General features: G+C 49.3%; 1 protein-coding gene across 3 annotated transcripts in view; it reads left to right on the top strand.

The window, feature by feature from the left end:
- Positions 1-18,778, top strand: part of CLIC5 (chloride intracellular channel 5) — a 164,239-nt gene that overhangs the window by 121,612 nt on the left and 23,849 nt on the right. For all 3 annotated transcript variants that reach the window (XM_058734140.1, XM_058734142.1, XM_058734141.1), the window contains exon 4: positions 6,355-6,461. In XM_058734140.1, the coding sequence (XP_058590123.1) occupies positions 6,355-6,461 (107 nt within the window). The remainder of the gene's footprint in view (positions 1-6,354; positions 6,462-18,778) is intronic.

Raw genomic sequence — 18,778 nt, 5'->3', positions numbered from 1 at the left:
TCAACCAGCTGTGCCTTTCTCCAGGCTGTTTCTCTTACTCAGGGGTCTCCTGTCTACATCCATAGTGGGACCAACGGGGCCGATAAGACCCCCGGAGTTACACTCTTCCAGTGCACGTGTACATTCTTCCACGGGAGGACCATCATCAGATTCGTCATCGTTTCATCCTTCTAAAAAATTTCCATGATCCAGCTAGAGCTAAGCGGGGTTGGACGCAGACGCTGCCTCCTCTCTTCCCTGTTCACCCCCATTACCTGTCCCGAGTTCTGCTTCCTCCATGCTTTTGTGCGTCAGTGATGCAACAACCCACCACACCCAAGTAGCGGAAACTCAAAACTGTTACAATGCTTGTCTCCCAAACTCCACCAAGATGGAGGCCGTAGCGATGAGACCATCAACCCCTCCAGAGCCCCGAGGAGTGTCCTTTAGATGCCTTTCTATGGGTTAGACAGGGGCAGATGCCCCAGTTACCTTCCAATAAATGCCACCTAGCCGGGACCTCGGCACCACAAAGGGAGACCTGCTATTCTACCCACAACAAGCCGCAAGCCCCTGCTGGCTTCCTGCTGCCTGGATCTGGGAGGCCCCAGGAGAAGTGCAGCCTGCCCCTCTTGATTCTCTAGGGGGCAGCAAACCCCCCATAACTGTTCACTGAATGCCGCTCGGCCATGTGTTTTTCATCACACCACTGTTTGTAAAAGCTGCCAGAGAGCCAAGGCATTGTGGTAGCCTTTTTCCCCTTAGCTTTATTTTTTAAAGGAAAAAACCGCATGCAAACACTCCAACCATTTTTTTTTTTTAAATCATATTTGGTATTTGGTCCCACAAAGCATTTGGTGTCAAAAGGAATTCAGAAGTCTCAAGTAGTTTCTAAATGAGACTCACTTCCATTTCTTCCCAAAGACTGGCCCAGTTAATGCTCAACAGGGAAGCCCCGGGATTAGCATTGGCGATTGCTGTTGAGGCACACTGGGCCTCACCTCTCACCTCTGTAGAATGGCCAGGGTTCAGAGGATCCAGAACTGAGAGGCAGGAGACCAGACTCTAGCCACCTGTCTATAGGGCTTGTTTGTATGGCTTTGGGCAAGCCTGTCTCCCATTTTCTCACGAGGGGGTGAAACTACATAGTCTCAAAAATGCCTTTCAGCAGAAGCTCTGTGATCCCATGAGGGTCTCAAAGCGCTTTACCTGAGCTGGTTATTATTTAAAATAACCCTAGTGCATAGATGGCTGTGCTAAGAGGTCAGGAGGGGAAACAGATAACGGAACATGGCGTAGTATGTGGTCAGTCAACTAGCAAGAACGCGTTGGGTGTAAACAGGATTTGGAACGTTGCCAGAATTGGGGAACACTCCGAATTCATGAGTTTAAGAAGTGTTGAGGGATCTCTCACAATAGTGTAAAACAAGAGTGCTTTTTCTCAACCCTCTGGGAAGTAGAGAAGCAGCCTCAGTACCAACGACAGGATGGCACGGCGGCTGAGAGGATGGGCTTTGGGGTCAGAGGGACTTGTGTTCTAATCCACACCACTGGGTTGTGCCACACTGCAGTTACAGATTAGCCACAAAATCTCCGTAGCTGAGCAGAGTGCAGTTTATTCCTCACTCCAGCAAAGTCCGAGGGGGCAGGGGGCAGTATGGCCCCCTTCCATATTGTAGCCTTTGGAGTACGGGAACTCCAAGGCTCCTTCAGCAGAGAAGAAGTAAGAAGGTTCCTACCAAATGTTTTTTTTTTAACGTTTATTTATTTTTGAGACAGAGAGAGACGGAGCATGAACGGGGGAGGGTCAGAGAGAGAGAGGGAGTCACAGAACCGGAAACAGGTTCCAGGCTCTGAGCTGTCAGCCCAGAGCCCGATGCGGGGCTCGAACTCACAGACCGCAAGATCATGACCTGAGCCGAAGTCGGACGCTTAACCGACTGAGCCACCCAGGCGCCCCCTACCAAATGTTTTTAAAAGCCATGGTCGTGAGTGGTTACATCACTTACCCTCTCATCCTATTGGCCAGAATCCAGTCACATGGCCCCAATCTGCCCGAGAGGTAGAAGCTGGGAAATGCAGAGAAACATGTGGATATTTAATCTTTCATTCTCAAATCTCTAAACTAATGATCGTAATGTTGATCTCATGGGGCTATCATCGAAGATAATACTTCTTAGCCTAGTGCCTGACATTGAGTAAGAGCTCATTAAATGGCCTCTTGAAGCATAAGAAAGAGAAGCCAGTCTCCCTTTTTGGTGACTGTTTTCCAGATGCAATCATAAGGACCTTTGTCTCAAAACCACAGATCCCAAGGGATGTCTTTTAATGACTAAGCCAGACCCTGTGTACCTCTAAAAATCATTTGCTTAATTAGCAGAGACAAGACAAGCCAGCACACAAAGATCAGAAGAATCAGAAGCATTAACCTGTTTCTCAAGTGAGGATTTGGTGAGGTGAGGAAGCAGAAATAAAGGGAAAGGGAGAGAGGAGGTCCATCCTCTTTTCAGCTCATTAGAAAAAGGACGGTCAACACTCAACTGCCAGGAGAGACCCTAGAATCAGCTAAGGCCTCTTCATGAGGGCAGGAGAATTGTCTTTCTTTCTCCAGTGTATCCAACCCCAGTGACAGACAGGGCCTGCTGGATGCTTAATGCATGTTGGTTTTATTGTAAGGGCCCCTTTTGCTCAGTGGCATGGTCGTCTCTGAAGTGAGATGTCAGTTGGGATCCTAAGCTAGTCATAGCGCATATATATATATACATACATATATATATATATATATTTATAGCATATATATATATTTTTTTCCCACTAATATGTACAAAAAAATTTTTCTTATGAGAAGCCAACTGTTTTACATCCCAGAATGAAACTTAAGTGCTTGTCTGAGATGAATGCATTTGAAATACGATCTCTTAAAAATAGAGTGGAGAGAAATTGTCATCAGTTAGAGCAGGGATCAGCAAACTTGTCTGTAAAAGGCTAGATACTAAGTCTTTTTGGCTTTAGGGGCCATAGAGTCTGTGTCACAATCCTGCTGTTGTGGAGTGAAAACAGCCACAGACAACATGAACGGACATGGCTATGTTCTGATAGAGCTTATGAATGCTGAAATACTATTTTTCATATTATTTTCACATGTCACAAAATACTGTCCTCCTTTTGATTTTTTTTCAGTCATTTAAAAATGTTAAAAACTATCCTTAGCTCATGAGAGATATATAAACAGATATTGGGCTGAATTTGGCACATGGGCTGTAGTTTACTAACCCCGGAGTTAGAGCAATTCATCATCTCTGATTGTCATTAGACCACATCACAACCTTCAAAGATGCTTCTATGAATGAAACGCTATTTCTTACTTAGCCTTTTAGAGAAACAGAATGTATTCTGTAGCCAGCCCACTTATATGCATATGCAAAATATGGTATAAATATGGAGCTGCAGTGAATGTACTTAACATCCTGGATAGTAGCCTTCTCAAGTCTAGTTACCGAAACTGGTGAGATTAATATTTGGATACACATTTCTCACAAAGACAAACTTCAAATGGGACAGTAAGCCATGCAGTAAAGTCTCAGTAAATCATAGTGCTTAGAAAACCGGACAATATTACCACCATGGCCCTTTGTTATCTGTCTTAGATTTGGTTCTATCTACCCATGTTGGGCCCACGCTGATTGTGAAGAAATGGTCACATTGTTTCAAGTCTGACCGAATGATGGCATAAGGCAAAGTAAAACAACAAATCCAAACAAATAGTCCACTGAAAATGCATTTTCTAGGCCCTTCTCTCTTTACCTTATCAAGCAAAAACAAAGAGCCCTTGGTAGTTATTAATAATAAAGGCAATCAATTCTTTTTTTTTTCTTTCAGGATCCCAAATAATGTTTTTTAAATATAATTTATTCTCACTTGGGCCAACATACCGTGTATATGGTGTGCTCTTGGTTTCGGGGGTGGATTCCCGTGATTCATCGCTTACATACAACACCCAATAAGGCAATCAATTCTAAGAGGATGCCAGATTCCACACGCAAAGGCCAGAATAGGGAAGGTTGATCCTAAGTTAAGTATCTTGGATTACCTAGCATCTTGCAGGAAACGGTGTTGTGCCCTCAGTTACAGCAGATGAATCTGATAATTCCTGGTATACTCAAGAAGACATGTGTGCTGAACTTGTCCAGAGCGCCCTCTGCAGGTGAACAGAGAGATTTCATTCATGGTGCTCAGCCAGGCTGGAGGGAGGGCTTTGGGGCTTTAAGGGTAAACAGTAGAGTCCGCGAGAGGCCACAGGACAAGGGCCTGAAGAGCTGGGCTTCCAAAGTGAAACTGCCTGGGTTGGAATCCTGGCTTTGCTACCTAGCCGTGTGACCTGAGGCAAATTGCTTAACTTCTCTAGGCCTCATTTTTCTAATGTGGAAAATGAGCCCAATAATAGCAAAAGTTTTGTAAAGATAAATGACGAATACACATAAAGGGGCTAGAACAGTGCCTGGCACATAGCAGGCACTCAATACAATGTAGCTTTTGCTGATATCAGAGAAGTGATGTGATTGAATATGAGGAACACTGCTCCAGGGGCAGGCCGGATTCTCAGGGTCCCCCAACCATTTATTATCCATGGGCCCTTGTAATGGCCATTTTACCTCTCTGGTCTCTGGTTGCTTTTCCTGTAAAATGAGGACCATAATGCCTTCTGTATCTGCCTGATGGCAGAGGGCTGGACCCAGTGACCTTCTGAGGACTCTTCTGATAGCAATATCTGAGATTAAACAGCCGCCTAGCATGGCCCAAGAGTGGACGGTCTTACCTAATGGGCCATTTGAGGAGTGGAAGGAAGGAAGGAAGGAAGGGGGGAGAGAGAGAGAGAGAGAGGGAGAGGGAAAGAAAAAGAGAGAGAGAGAAAGAAAGAAGAAAGAAAGAAAGAAAGAAAGAAAGAAAGAAAGAAAGAAAGAAAGAAAGAAAGAAAAAAGAGAGAGGGAGGGAGGAAGGAAGAAAGAAGGAGGGAAGGGGAAAGAAAGAAAGAGAAAAAGAAAAGGAGGGAGGAAGGAAAGGAAGGAAGGAAGGAAGGAAGGAAGGGAAAAACAGAACAACAAGTAATTTTTAGAGACTTTTTGGTTCATATTACTTAAAATGTTAAAAGAAATTTAAAAAGTATTTTGCTTTTTAACATGAAGCAGTCAAACAGCGAGCAGTAGCTGGCTATTTATGCAGAGATCACAAAGGTCCACATAACTGTGTAAGTACGCATCTATCCCCCATCTCCGTCCACCCCTGCCTGGTCGCACACATAAAACGTTTGTGAAATAACATTTCTGAAAAATTGGTCTGAATTGGTCACTTGGATGGTGCTGAGGGGGTCAAAGCCGTGGATTCCCACACGAGCAACCTTACCTCGTCCAGTTTTAGAGCCAATAGAAAACAGTCCTAACTCCGGTCTGCCTCATGTATTCTTCTGGCTTCACATGAAAGACTGTACAAAGGTGAGAGGCTGGATCATTGCAAATCTGTCTCCACGCCTGGAAATAAAACCATTGAAAACACTTGTGCTGTTGGAGGCTGGTGCTTTCCACATCTTTTTCCCTTACACAAGTAAGAAGTGTGCGAAGGAGGCACACCTGGGGGGCTCAGTCAGTTAAGTGTCTGACTCTTGAGTTGGGCTCAGGTCGTGATCTCATGGTTCATGAGTTCGAGCCCCTGGTCAGGCTGCACGCTTAGCACAGAGCCTGTGCTTGGGATACTCTCTCTCCCTCCCTCTCTGCCCCAACCCCACCGCTCTCTCTCAAATAAATAAACATTAAAAAAAAAAAAAAAAAAAAAAAGAAGTGCGTGGGAAGTATATTTCAGAAGAAGACCAATGGTACCCTTTCTTTTGAGAAATGGTTTCCAAGCTTCAGCGGCAAGGTGTTTAGTATCCCCTGGCCCCTGGAATTAATTAGCTCAGTACAGTTAGGATTATCACCACAAGCCTGGCAGTGGCTGGTTATTTTAATATGATTTGGGAAACCTCAAGGACCCCACCTGGTGTAGAGACAAACTCCTCTAGAATTTTGATTAGAGTCCTTTTGTTTGTCCAAATGCTGTTTGGTCATCTCTGAAGAGGGCACGACCCAGGCCCTCTGAAGGGTTTTTCTGGCTCTCTGCCCACAGACTGTGTCCTACCCACCCCCACCCCCCCCCCCAGGCAACTCTCCTAACCTCACTGACCTCTGTTTTCTCTCTTTTCTCTGCCCATCCACCCTATAGGATAGGTGTAAGATCCCCCAAAAGATCTGTAGATCAAACTAGAAACAGGGATGTTGCTAGTCGTTTGGGGTAAAGGAGCTCCAAGTTCTCACTGATTCTAGAACACCATGCCTTCCTTTCCAGGTACCCTAAACTGGCTGCGAAACACCGGGAATCCAACACGGCAGGCATCGACATCTTCTCCAAGTTCTCTGCCTACATCAAAAACACAAAGCAGCAAAACAATGCTGGTGAGTGGCTCCCTTCCACCCAGAGCCCCTGGCAGTAGTGACCCCTGCCCAGGGCTCCTCAGGTACTTAGGCCAGAGAAGCACCTGGAACCCATGCGACTTGCTGTTCGCCCACACCCGTGTCCCCTGTGACAAGGGGCTGTAGATCCTTCTCTTTGTCTAGTGCAAGAGAACGGCCCGTGGCCCTTTCTGCTGAATTTGGAGGGAGGGATGCACTTTGTGTTCTGAGCGTGCCTTACTGCACATCATAATGGTCTGCGCAGAAGGTTCCTGCCTCGGCCATACCACTGTCCGTTTGTGCCACATTCATAACCCTGCCTGCCTGTGTTCTCAGGAGGCCCTGATTGGAACCACATATTCCAACTTCCTTCCAGTCCCTGAAAGCTTGCTCAAGGATGGAGTTATGCAGAGGCCATGGTGGGATGGCAAGCAGAGCCTTGCCCTACCGCAAGTGCGGAGGGTGCTGGGGAAGCCACATCTCAAGACCTGGTTCATCCTCCATCTGGCCTTGGCTACAGAGCCCAGGACGAGTTTTCTTATGAGGCCTTCTCGGAGGGGTCTGGGCGCCTCATTTAAGCGCAGTGCACTTTAAGTCCCTCATTTGGCCTTTCCTTTAAGAATTCGCCGAAGCAATTTGAATAGAACTCACATTGAGCGCGGGTAACACTTGAAGAACTGTGATAGGCCCCGGGAGGAAAAAGAAGAAGGATGAGAAAGTTCACTTGCCTTCAAGGGGGAAAAGGAGCACCTTAAGGGTGGGGGCCTGGAGCCCAGCACAGAGCCAAACAGAGCAGGGGCCTCATGAATCTTTGTGAATGAGTGGCCATCAGAGGAACACACAGTGGACCCAAGCAAGGTGGGAAATGCTAGACGCTTTAGGAGATCAGAGGAGAAAGGCATCTTTGGGGACAAGGTGACCAGGAGGGGCAGCCATGCATGCAGGGAAAGGGAAGAACATTTTGGCAGGAACAGAGTTGGTGCCGTGGAAAGTAAATATTTTGGTTAACAGTTACTGAGGACCCGGGTGGTAACAGGCACAGACTAGATTCTAGGAAAACCAGAAACGGATACTTTCTCGTCTTGAAAACCTGGCTGGTGCAGAAGAAAAAAGCCAAAGAGCAAGAAAAGAGGCAAGGGAGTCTGAAGAGCTCATTAGCTGCCATGGGGAAGGGGAAGCAATACTTGCCAGAGGGGTTCCGAGCAGGAAGAATGTACCCCAGGGCCTTTGAGAAAGCTGCTTTGAAGGGGTTTCCCCTGGGTCATGAAGGTTAAGGGGGAGTCAGTTGGCTGTGACTATAGGGAGGAGGTGATGGGGAGCTGGGAAAGTGCCAGTGACAGAGACTGGGGAGGGTGGCCAGAGCCTGAAGCGTCAGCCCGGGGGGTTGGGTTTTATCCTGTGGGCCACGCCAGCCATTAGAGGTGTGTGAAGAGGCGCCATAAAGAGAGTGGCCTACGGGGAGAAGAGGAAGAAGAAGGGATGTGGAGGTATTTTAAACATGCTCCGTGCTCTTGCTTGGTTGAGGCCCTATTTGGAAATGGGATCTGCGCAGATATCATTAGTTAAGGGTCTCGAGATGAGATCATCCTGGGTTTAGCGTGGTCCCTAAATCCAACCACTGGCGTCCTTGTAAGAAGGGGAGAGGGCACACAGAGAGCAGGGGGGTGGTTCCTGTGAACGTGGTGCAGAGATTAGAGTGCTGTGGCCAGGAGCCAAGGATGCCTTGGGCCACCACAGCCTGAAAGAGGCAGGAAAGGACTCTCTCCCCCAGCCCGCCCCAGAGCCCTGTGAGGGAGTGTGGCCTTGCCGACACCTTGATGGTGGACTTCTGGTCTCTAAAAGTGGGTGAACAGATTTCTGGTGTGGTAAGCCGCCCACTTTGTGGTGCTCTGTTGAGGGCACGAATGTGGCCCCTCACGGCCGTGTGTGCGAGGGCAGGCCGGGCTTGCCTGGCTGGTGACCCGAGACAAATGAGCCGACCAGTGGTTAGTGCTTGTCCCCCCGCCCCCCCCCCCCCCCCCCCCCCCCCCCCCCCCCCCCCCCCCCCCCCCGGGCCAGGACTGGCTCTCAGCTCTCAGCTCCGGTTTGCAGATTCTACATCCAGGGCCCTTTCCTCTCAGCCACAAATACCTTCCTTCATACTTGTCAAAACACCCTCGGGAGGATTCTCTCATCTGAGCCCTCCAGATTTTTCAAGTTACAAACAGTATTTACATATTCTCCATATTTACAGTTCTTCTATTCCCAAACCCAAAGCAGCAGTTTCCACTGAACATCATGTATCAATTTCTTACAAACTCAACACTCTCCAATTTTCATTGTTTCCACTTCTTCTCTTTCACCCTGTTTTTCTCTGGGTCAGGTTTTGCCCTCCTGACTCCTTCTCCCCCTGACTCATTTGCGCATTTCAGGGCTCTGGCATTTCTGCTGTCCCAGGGACCCCATCCCCTTCATGGCCCTTTGTGCCGGTCTCTTCTCCTGCCTTGAGCTAGATGCCACGCATTTGTTCCTCCCCTGTCACCATAGCTTGGCCACCCCTACCCCTGCCCTTTTCCTTTCTTTTTCCTTCCCTCCACCCTTATCCCCAAGTTATGGTCTACTGGGTCCAAAAGTTCTGAGGCTTAGCAAGCCAGAAGCCAAGGCAGAGAGTAACGCCATGGTCCACCCCATGCGGCCCCTTAACCTGGAAGACGGTCCACACCCCTCTCTGCTTTGTCCCAGCTGTGCCAGGCAGCCCCTCGTGACAACTTCAGCAAGAGACCCCCGGCTTCCTCCGACATGCCTTCCTATACACGCTTTCCCATTTTTCTCTCTGGATCTTCAGCTCTGCATCTATTTCTTCAATGTCCTGTCTTCAGATTGGCCCTTATATGTTTTCAACTTTTTTTTTCTCTTGAAAAAAGCCTTCCCTCCCTTCCCTCTGGCCCACCCAATACCTCTCAGACCCCATATATACAAGGGCCATGGCTTGTTCCTTTCCTGCCCTCAGGACATCAAAGCGTGAAAAAACCCAATACTGTGACATCGTCTGCATGCTAGGTCATCTCTCCACTCCCACGGTGGATACAGGGACTGCCATTCAAAATTTCCCTGTTTCACACAACATTAAAAGTCCCCAGCTACTGAGACCCAGACCCAATCCAGGGGAGCCATCCCCAGCTAGCACACAAGAGAATTCCCCCCAGTTTGTACACACAGTCATTTATTCACTCAACAAACAGATTGCATGGAGTGGCCACAAGTCAAAGCTAATGTTTCAAGAGCTTTTCTTGGGGCCCCTGGGTGGCTCCGTCGGTTGAGCATCCGACTTCGGCTCAGGTCACGATCTCACGGTCCGTGAGTTCGAGCCCCGCGTCGGGCTCTGGGCTGACCGCTCAGAGCCTGGAGCCTGCTTCGGATTCTGTGTCTCCCTCTCTCTCTGACCCTCCCCTGCTCATGCTCTGACTCAAAAATAAATAAACATTAAAAAAAAAAATTTAAAGAGCTTTTCTTTTATGCCAGGCACTGTACTAGGTTCTAGAGTTGTGAAGACAGATGAGACAAAGTCATTGCCATCAGTGAGCAATGATAGCAGTTAGCAGTTAGCACAGATAACCAGGGGCTGTAAAACATATAAACAGGCGATTGCTGGCCGGGGTTGGAATTCTAGGTCTGCTGCGTCTAGCTGTACAACCTCACTAGAGAGACTTCTCTCTGAGCCTCTGTTTCTGCATCTGTGAAATATCCTTTTTTAAAAAATTTTTTTTAATGTTTATTTATGTTTGAGACAGAGAGAGACAGAGCACGAACGGGGGAGGGGCAGAGAGAGAGAGAGACACAGAATCGGAAGCAGGCTCCAGGCTCTGAGCCCTCAGCCCAGAGCCTGACGCGGGGCTCGAACTCACGGACCGCAAGATCGTGACCTGAGCCGAAGTCGGACGCTTAACCAACTGAGCCACCCAGGCGCCCCGAAATATACTTAATAATACTTTCAATGTCTTCATTGCCACAGAAGGCAATTAATAGCATATCCCAGGTTTGTAACGCAGACTCATTTGCTTTATCAGTCGGTGCCTGTAAATCCTTTTAGCACCGTGCCTGACCCGTGGTAAATGCTCATTGAATGTTCACTTTGGGTCTTGCTGCTAATTGAACAAAATGAGACCAACACGAATGTCGGCATCAGACGCTGCCGCCTTAGCTCGTACTCCCGCTACCCGCAACCAGCACTTTCAAATCTCCGGCTCGTGTCAGCTCATTTCCACTTGTTTAAGTGTTTCCCATTTTCTTGTTGCATTTCCCTCCTCTCCGCAGGACACGTCAAAGAGGGTCTGTGAGCTGGCTCCACCTGTTACACCTTCGGGATTGTTACGTTTGACCCCGAAGCCCTGGTCCTGTACTCTGTCAGGTTGTCTATCACTGCTCAGCCTCCTCCTTCTGTGATTACCCGATCCTGGTCCCCTGGGTCTGCTGAGACCTGATTCCACCTCCACGCCCTCCATGCTCCCTTTCCAAACTTGTTCTTCACTCCGCTTAAAGGTAGCACTGACTTCCTCATCAGAATGGCCCAAGACCCCCCATGGAGTAAGGTCCTACACGAGCTTACTTTCTTATCACTTGGGATCCCCACTGCCACCCTGGTTCGTGGGGGAACCAAGGACCCTACAGGCAACGGTGGGGTGGTTCCAACTTGCAGCCTCTGGCATCGGCTGCCTGGGCTCAGACCCCAGCTTCGCCTCTCTTCTTGCTGGCCTTGTGACACTGGGCCCATCATATCAACTCTGTGTGCCTCGGTTTCTCATCTGTAGAATGGGCGCAATAATTGTACGTACCACAGGTTATATATAACTATATTATTTTGATTACAATTACACATAGTTAAGTCCATGAGTGAGAAGAGGGGAGCACTAGGGACAACATGAAGGATCACCCATACTTATGGGAGGGCAGCAAGAGAGGAGTCAGGGAGGAAGGTTAAGGTCTAGCCAAGGAGTAAAGAAGGAAGCTAGGAAGGGTAGAAGACGGAAAAGATGCTGAAGATGAGGAAGGAAAGTTTGTTTTTTTGAAGTTTATTTTTTTGTCTTGAGAGAGAGAGTGAGCAGGGGAGGGGCAGAGAGAGAGAGAGAACGAGAGAGGGAGGGAGGGAGAATCACAAGCAGGCTCCACACTGCTAGTGCAGAACTCGATGGCAGGCTCAAACCCACGAACCATGAGATCATGAGCTAAGTCAAAATCAAGAGTCCGGACGCTTAACGGACTGAGCCATTCAGCACCCCCGTTTGTTTGCTTTAAGAGTGATCCGTGGTATGAAATGCTGTGCACAGGGTCACGGGAAGCCTCGTTGTCGCACACAGCTGCCTGGAGCAGTCCTTGGGCGGCTTCTCTGGATACATCCCCTTGGCCTGCAGCTGCCCATGTCTCAGATCCTACACCACCAGAGAGAGTCCGGGCTGGCCAGAGGAGCAGGGCCCTTCTCCTTTGGCGGGGAGGGGGGTGATCTGCACAGGAGGAGACCATGGGGGAATGGGATCCAGAGCTCACCGGGAGGGAGCGCTTGTGGCCTGAGAAAGGACATCTCAGGATGGAGAGAGCAGCACTGGGCTTGGATTCGGCTGTAGGAGCCCCTGCTCTGAGCCCCTGCACAGTGCATTTTCAATCCAGCAGGGGCAAGTAGCTGGTTCAGTATGGAAGGTTTACAGCAGAAGGACCAGGGGAAGGCGCCAGCTTTGGCCATCCCGTCTTCGGCACATCTGGTGACCCACCTGGTGGTGAGGTGTGACCAGCGGTCAGCTCTGTCCCCACCCCGATTGCCATGCTGCTTCCCCGAGAGGCAGAGTGCAGCGGTGGCCTGGCCTCCACCTTCAGCAGCGCTTGGGCCTACATCGCTCACGTCCTCCACCTCTCTCTGCAAGTGTTGCCTCCTGGACTTACTGCTTTCACCCTCCTCTGAGATGCCACCACCACAGGTGGAGGTCCGGTGACCTGGCGGCAGCCCCGACCCACAGCTCTGGCTCTCCTGGCTCCCGTACCCCATCCTGCTCCGGCACCATGCCACGGGGACATCGCTGCCTCTCTGGTTGTCCCTTCCCTTGAAGGGTTTCTTTTACACCCTCCTTAAACCTGTGTCCCTCACTCTGTCTTCTCCAAGAGGACCTGGGCTTTTCTCTCTGAATACCCACCCATCTTCCCTTTTGCATTCTGAACCTTCAAACTGCCATTTCAAGACTCTAAAAATCTCTGCCCAACCCCTGGGCTTTCAAGAAACTCATTTTCGCTACTTACCCTAATCTGGAGGTAAAATACTATATTTAAAAAAAATTTTTTTTTAACATTTATTTGTTTTTTGATAGAGACAGAGTGTGAGTGGGGGAGGCACAGAGAGAGAGGGAGACACAGAATCCGAAGCAGGCTCCAGGCTCCGAGCTGTCTGCACAGAGCCTCATGTGGGGCTCGAACTCATGGACCGTGAGATCATGACCTGAGCTGAAGTCGGACGCTTAAGCAACTGAGCCACCCAGGCACCCCAAAATACTACACTTTTTCACAACTTCCCTTTTTCCTTATGCTTTATCCTATTAAGTCTACAGGTTTATTTCACTTTCTGTATATACTGTGCATTCTAGGCGATTGACAGGAGGTCTAATGTGCATCTTTAATTCTCTGTTAGTCACTATTTAAAAAAAAATTTTTTTAATGTTTATTTATTTTTGAAGGAGAGGGAGACAGAGCAAGAGCAGGAGAGGGGCAGAGAGAGAGAGGGGGGAGATACAGAATCCAAAGCAGGCTCCAGGCTCTGAGCCATCAGCACAGAGCCCGATGCAGGGCTCGAGCTCACAAGCTGTGAGACTGTGACCTGAACCAAAGTCAGACTCCTAACCAACTGAGCCACCCGGGCACCCCTCTATTCATCACTGTTTTTAAAGTCCCTTCTACGTTTCTTCTAGCCCTATCACATTTCCCCAGATACAGTTAATATTCCTGCTCCAGTATAATTATTCATGTTGTTGTTGGCTTGTGTTGTATTTTTTTTTTAATAAATGTCTATTCATTTTTGAGAGAGAGCGCGCCAGCAGGAGAGGGGCAGGAAGAGAGGGAGACAGAGGATCCAAAGCAGGCTCTGTGCTGACAGTGGCGGGCCCGATGCGGGGCTCGAACTCATGAACCGTGAGGTCATGACCTGAGCTGAAGTCAGACTGACGCTCAACCGACAGAGTCATCCAGGGCACCCCTCGTGTTGTATTGTTATGTACTTTTCCCCATTTTCTTTTTGCACAGAGAGGGAGCAGACAGGTGTATGCACGTGGACTAAGACAATCCAGTATTTCTCCTGTTGCATTCACACCACACCTCCCATCTCCAATCTCGTGCACATGCCCACTTCCACGGGAGTCTCTTCCCTCCTAAGGGGTGTACAAAGCCTCACACCCCGTCTCTTTTATCTCGTCCACACCTCCTGTGAAGCCTTATGGCTTTCCCCAGCCGCTTTTGCATATTCCTTTTTTAACTCCTCTAACGCATACTCATCACGCTGCTGGTACCCCACATTTCTGTGCCGAATGGTGTTTTTCCCAATTTGCATGATTTCGGGCTTCCTTGGAATCCCCTCGTCTCTTCCCCTGTCAAGTGTAGCATTTTCTTCTATTTTTGTGTCTGTGTTCTTCCCTCCGATGAGCCGCCTCGTTATCCTCAAATGTATACTCCTCTTGCTCAGGAAAGACTTCATAACCGCTCGCAGAGCCCATGCCCAGCAGAGCAGCACAGCAGAACGAGGTGAGAAAGAAAAATAAGGCGGGGGCACCATAAAACAGAACTCAGGGTGAGCTTAAAACAGCCAGTTCCGAGAGCCCCGAAGCCGCACACACACGCAGACCGCAAATCTGGCACTAAACCTACCAGCGGACGAAAGCCAGAAGGGACCCCCGGTCAGCTACAGTTGGGTTCTCCCAGGAGACAAAAACCTACCAACCTCCAGGAAGAATGACAAATTTTATTGATTTGAGGACTCCAGGCTTGGCGGAGCTGTTATTTTCATTTACTTTGACCTTTGGCCTCCTTTGATTTCCCTTTCCTTTGTCTGTAGACAAAGCTGTCGGTCTCTTCCCTGCAGGCATTGGCCCCACCTTGCCCCTGCCCCCCCCCCCCCCCACCAACCCTGCTGGTGTGTATTACCCCTGAGATGTATTTTCTTTTCTTTTTTTTTTTTTTTTCCTCTCCAGCTTCTCTTGAGGAGCAGGAGAGAAATCTTTGCAGCCTCAGGCCTGTGTCACCAGCCTGCCTACTCTGTTCCATCTCAGGCTGCCCGTGCCTGTGTGTTTTTATCCTTACTCTCAGGCTCCTGTACTGTGTTTGCAGAGACGGGCCCCTTTCCACTCATGCAAGCCCCTGTGCGGTCCTAATACTCTTCCTAAAGTACTTGTCCTAATAAAATACGTCTGACTTCCTAAGCAAAGTCCTAAACGCCTTCCCCGGGTACCTGTGATGTGCTGGATAGAGTGCTCTGTGTTGAGAGTAGGGTTTCACACCGGAGACTGAGCTGGTGCCCTCGTTAAGTTAGAAGCGTAGTGGCCGTCGTTTTCCAAACTCAAGATCAGATGTCGAACAAATTGCCCTCATTGAAAATAATCAAATTAGAAGAAATTGGTACTGTCCCAGAAAATCCAGGACACATGTCCCCAAATGAAAAGCACCTGTTTGGGGCTTAGCCTTCTGTTCTCCCTCCTCCCCAACCCCAAATCCAAACCTGGCTGCCCCGCCACAGAGGGAGGGAGAGTATATCATGGCTTCCTTCTGCCGCCTCCTGGCCCCAGATTCTTGGCTGCAACACACAAGTTGCCGTTAACCGCGGAGTTCTCTGAGCCGCTGTCGTGTGTTTACGAATAAGGACGAGGGTTTCCTCCTTCCTGAGGCTCCTGTCAGCGGCTTCACCTCCAGGGACCTGGAAGCAAGCACTGGGCTCTCCAGGTTGATACTGAGAAAATGGGCAATCCAAAACCACATATCAGGAAGAGGACCCCTAGAATGTCCTGGAAAACTCTGCGAGCTCATCTCATCATTGGGATGACCAGTCCCACTTGACCAACGTGTGATTGAATATCGCCACAATATCAGTTGCTCCTATCCTGCCCCCCCTTCTCTTCATCTTCCCCCAGAGCCCTCACGGAAATGTGACCAAGCCAGCTGCACCTGCTTTCCCTGCCTCTTCCTTCCGTCAGGCCCGAATCTTTGAATTGTCCTGTCTTCTCTTCTAAGAGGTGATGTGGTGGGCCATCCATGCTCCTGGCTGATGCTGGTGGAAAAAGAATCTGTTTGCAACACTGGAAATTTTTCTTTCCCTTGCCATGTCCCCCGTGGTTTGTGTCCCCACGAGCTCATCCCTGTCCTTCCACCTCACAGCCTGCCCGGCTGGCTGACCACACCAGCAGACAGGCTCGTCTTGTAGCCACTGTGCACGCGCCTCCCTATCCCAGTGGCCAAGTACCTGCTTCCTAACATATACCCGTCACTCCCTTAGACCATCTCCATTTGATATATGGAAATTGAGGCTCACAGGCGCCACCCCGATATTAAGAAACTTGCCCTTAAAATTGTAGAGTGGGCTCCCAGCAAAAGAAGTGAGTGTCCCATCCATGGAAAGGTACAAAAAGCGGCCGGACTTTTGAGGTTGGAGCTGCCTCATCTAAGGTGTCATCTAGGATAAGACCTTACTCTTTTAACTACCTGTAAGAAACAATATGCTTACCATTGTGATTGTAAGAAGCAGTATGACTTCAGAGATGTCAGGTGTGAAAAAATGAAATGTGGTAGGTAGGCTATTCCCAGAAATGCTGGTGGAAAGAAAGTGACCTGAGGTCAGCATTACTTCCGGATCCCTCTAGGCTAGCTGTCCTAACTCCATGTCCGGGAACGTGTCTGTGGTGGCTGGAAACAGGTAGCACTTACCCCTTGGGTTAGGGTTCGGCACACGTTTTCTGGAAAGGGTCAGATGATAAATACTTCAGATTTTTCCAACACTGTGGGCTGTCACAACTGCTCAGCTTCGCCTTTGGAGTGATAAAGCGGCCACAGACAACACGTAAACAAGTGAGTGTGGCTGTGTTTCAGTACAGCTTTGCCTACGGACACTGACCTTGAATTTCTCGTCATTTGCAGGGGTCATGAAACGTTATTCTTCTTTTGAATTTTTCCAACCATCCCCAAATGTGAAAACCATCCTTAGCTTGAGGGCAGTGCAAAAACACCCAGTGGGCTGAATTTGGCCCTTGGACTATACTTTGCTGACCTCTGTCTCAGGTAGTCTCAGATTACAGTAGCCAGTTCTCTTAACTTCTATACTTCTCAGCCTCCTTGTCTACAGTAGGGAGATTATAATAGTGTTCTTTCTTGTAGCGTGGTCTTGTTAATTGAATGAATTAATGCATTAAAGCCCTTAAGGCAGTTCCCAGCACACCATGGGCACCAATATATGATAGCTACAGTTGCTACGACTGCTGCTGCTAATTTCACAAATCCTGTCCCAAATTCCCTCGTGTCCACTCTCTGGATTGGGTAGCCCGGCTTTCGCTGTGATGTAGAAGCATGTGCTGCCCTCTTCTGGCGGTTGGAGGAATCAGCGCCAGAGAGGGCTAATCCTTTTTAGCCTAAGGATTTTCAAGCATCCTCTGCATAGAACACAGTTATGCCCAAACTGGGGGTTCAAGATGAGGCCCAGGTCTCCCTTGGGGATTCAAAGCCACATTCCCTTACACCCAGAGCAGGGCATGTCCACCAGACCCAATGGATCCTTCAGAGAGGTCGTTGGTTACCTGGTAACTTACTGTCCTGGTCGCATCTTTCTCCCTTCTCTCTTCCCCTTCCGCCACCTTCAGTGTTTACCGTTACGAACCTCCTTGACCTAAAATGGGAAAATATTTGAAAGGATTCAAAGCGGTCTGGGAGGACTGTTAGCCCAGAACTAACAAGCCTCTTATCAAAGGCCCTGTGCTTTCTCCCAAAGCGTCCTGAAAGCCAACTACTCTTGGGAGTGAGGGTTGGGGAGGTGATGTGGAACGTTTCTCTAGATTCCCCAGGATGTGGCGAGCCATGTTTAAAAGAGCGTGTGTATTTGTTATTCCAAGCCACTTCAATCACAAGGTGATTATTTCCCCCTCCTCTTCCTCCCTCCCAACCCTCAGCCCCATATCCCGGTGGGCCCAGTCTTTCCAAGGGGATGGGCACGGCCCCTCCTCTCATTCAATGTCATGCTCTGAGGGGAGAGCTAAGGCAATGGGAAGAAGGCAGGAATGTGAGTTCTAATTAGTCCGCTGAGAGCGAGGAAGCCAGTGGTGTTCCATGTCTGTTCTGTCAGAAACACCGACCTATTCTCTGGAGAAAGGTAGCTATGTCCCAACTCGGGACAACTGGTTCCCTGGAAGAAGACCTCAGCCCAGGCTGTTATCATGGTGGAGGCTCCTGGGTGGTCCCCAGACCACCACAGCGGTGAGGATAACGAGGTGACTGTCTTGCCACTTCCTCGTAAAGCAGCCATTGCTGTCTCATTTCAAAAACGCCTCTGGTCATAAAGGAACCCTTCAGGCTGCCTTCCTTGGCCACCCCTGCGTGCAAGTAGCCAACTCAGGATATTTTGTTTGTTTGTTTGTTGGGTTAAAGTTTTGCTTTGATTAGCATTCTTAACAAGGAAAAACAAATAACCTAGGCTCAGTGAGACCCACGTCCGAGGCTTGGCATGTCCTGAATAGATGTGCCCCCTCACAGGCGGTGGGGTCCTTGAGGCTTAGAGCAAGAGGGAGGGGAAGGCGTGAGTAGTTCCTTCTGGCACCTCCCAGAAGTTGCCCAGAGGATTCCTCCAGAGGGTCTTTGATTTGGTTCATTATTGAGGCGGATGCTGGCCATTTATAATTTAGCAAATTTTGCTTCTGAAACGAGTCTCTGGAAGGCGGTTGGCGGTGGGGTTGCATGTGGACGGGGCCCGCTCAGGGAGGGGGCGGGGGAGGGGGGCAGGGGCCGGGTTGGGGGGGGGCAGGTCCTGTGTGGGTGGGCGCATTCATTAGTGCAAGGAGCCCGTGTTCGCTGTGTGGGCTCCCCAGCCGGAGTGGAGGGGAGTGGAGACCACCAACACCATTCCATGTGGTGGAATTTCCCGCCGTCTGACCAGAACGAATTCGCCTGGCCTGGCCTGGCCTCAGATCAAGGCCTGGGGAATAAAGGAACATTAAATGACTAATTTGAACGCGAGTTAAATGCTCTTTCACCTCTGGCTACCGTTACCTCATCCTGTGCAACCGACACCTCTTGTCTTTGTGCAGTTTATACGTGGGAGCTAAATATGTTTCTCTCTCTCCACA

This window comes from Neofelis nebulosa, chromosome 6, assembly GCF_028018385.1.
Source record: "Neofelis nebulosa isolate mNeoNeb1 chromosome 6, mNeoNeb1.pri, whole genome shotgun sequence".
NCBI classification, from domain to species: Eukaryota; Metazoa; Chordata; class Mammalia; order Carnivora; family Felidae; genus Neofelis; species Neofelis nebulosa.
The sequence above is the reverse complement of the archived record's forward strand: the minus strand, read 5'-3'. Positions and strand labels throughout refer to the sequence as shown.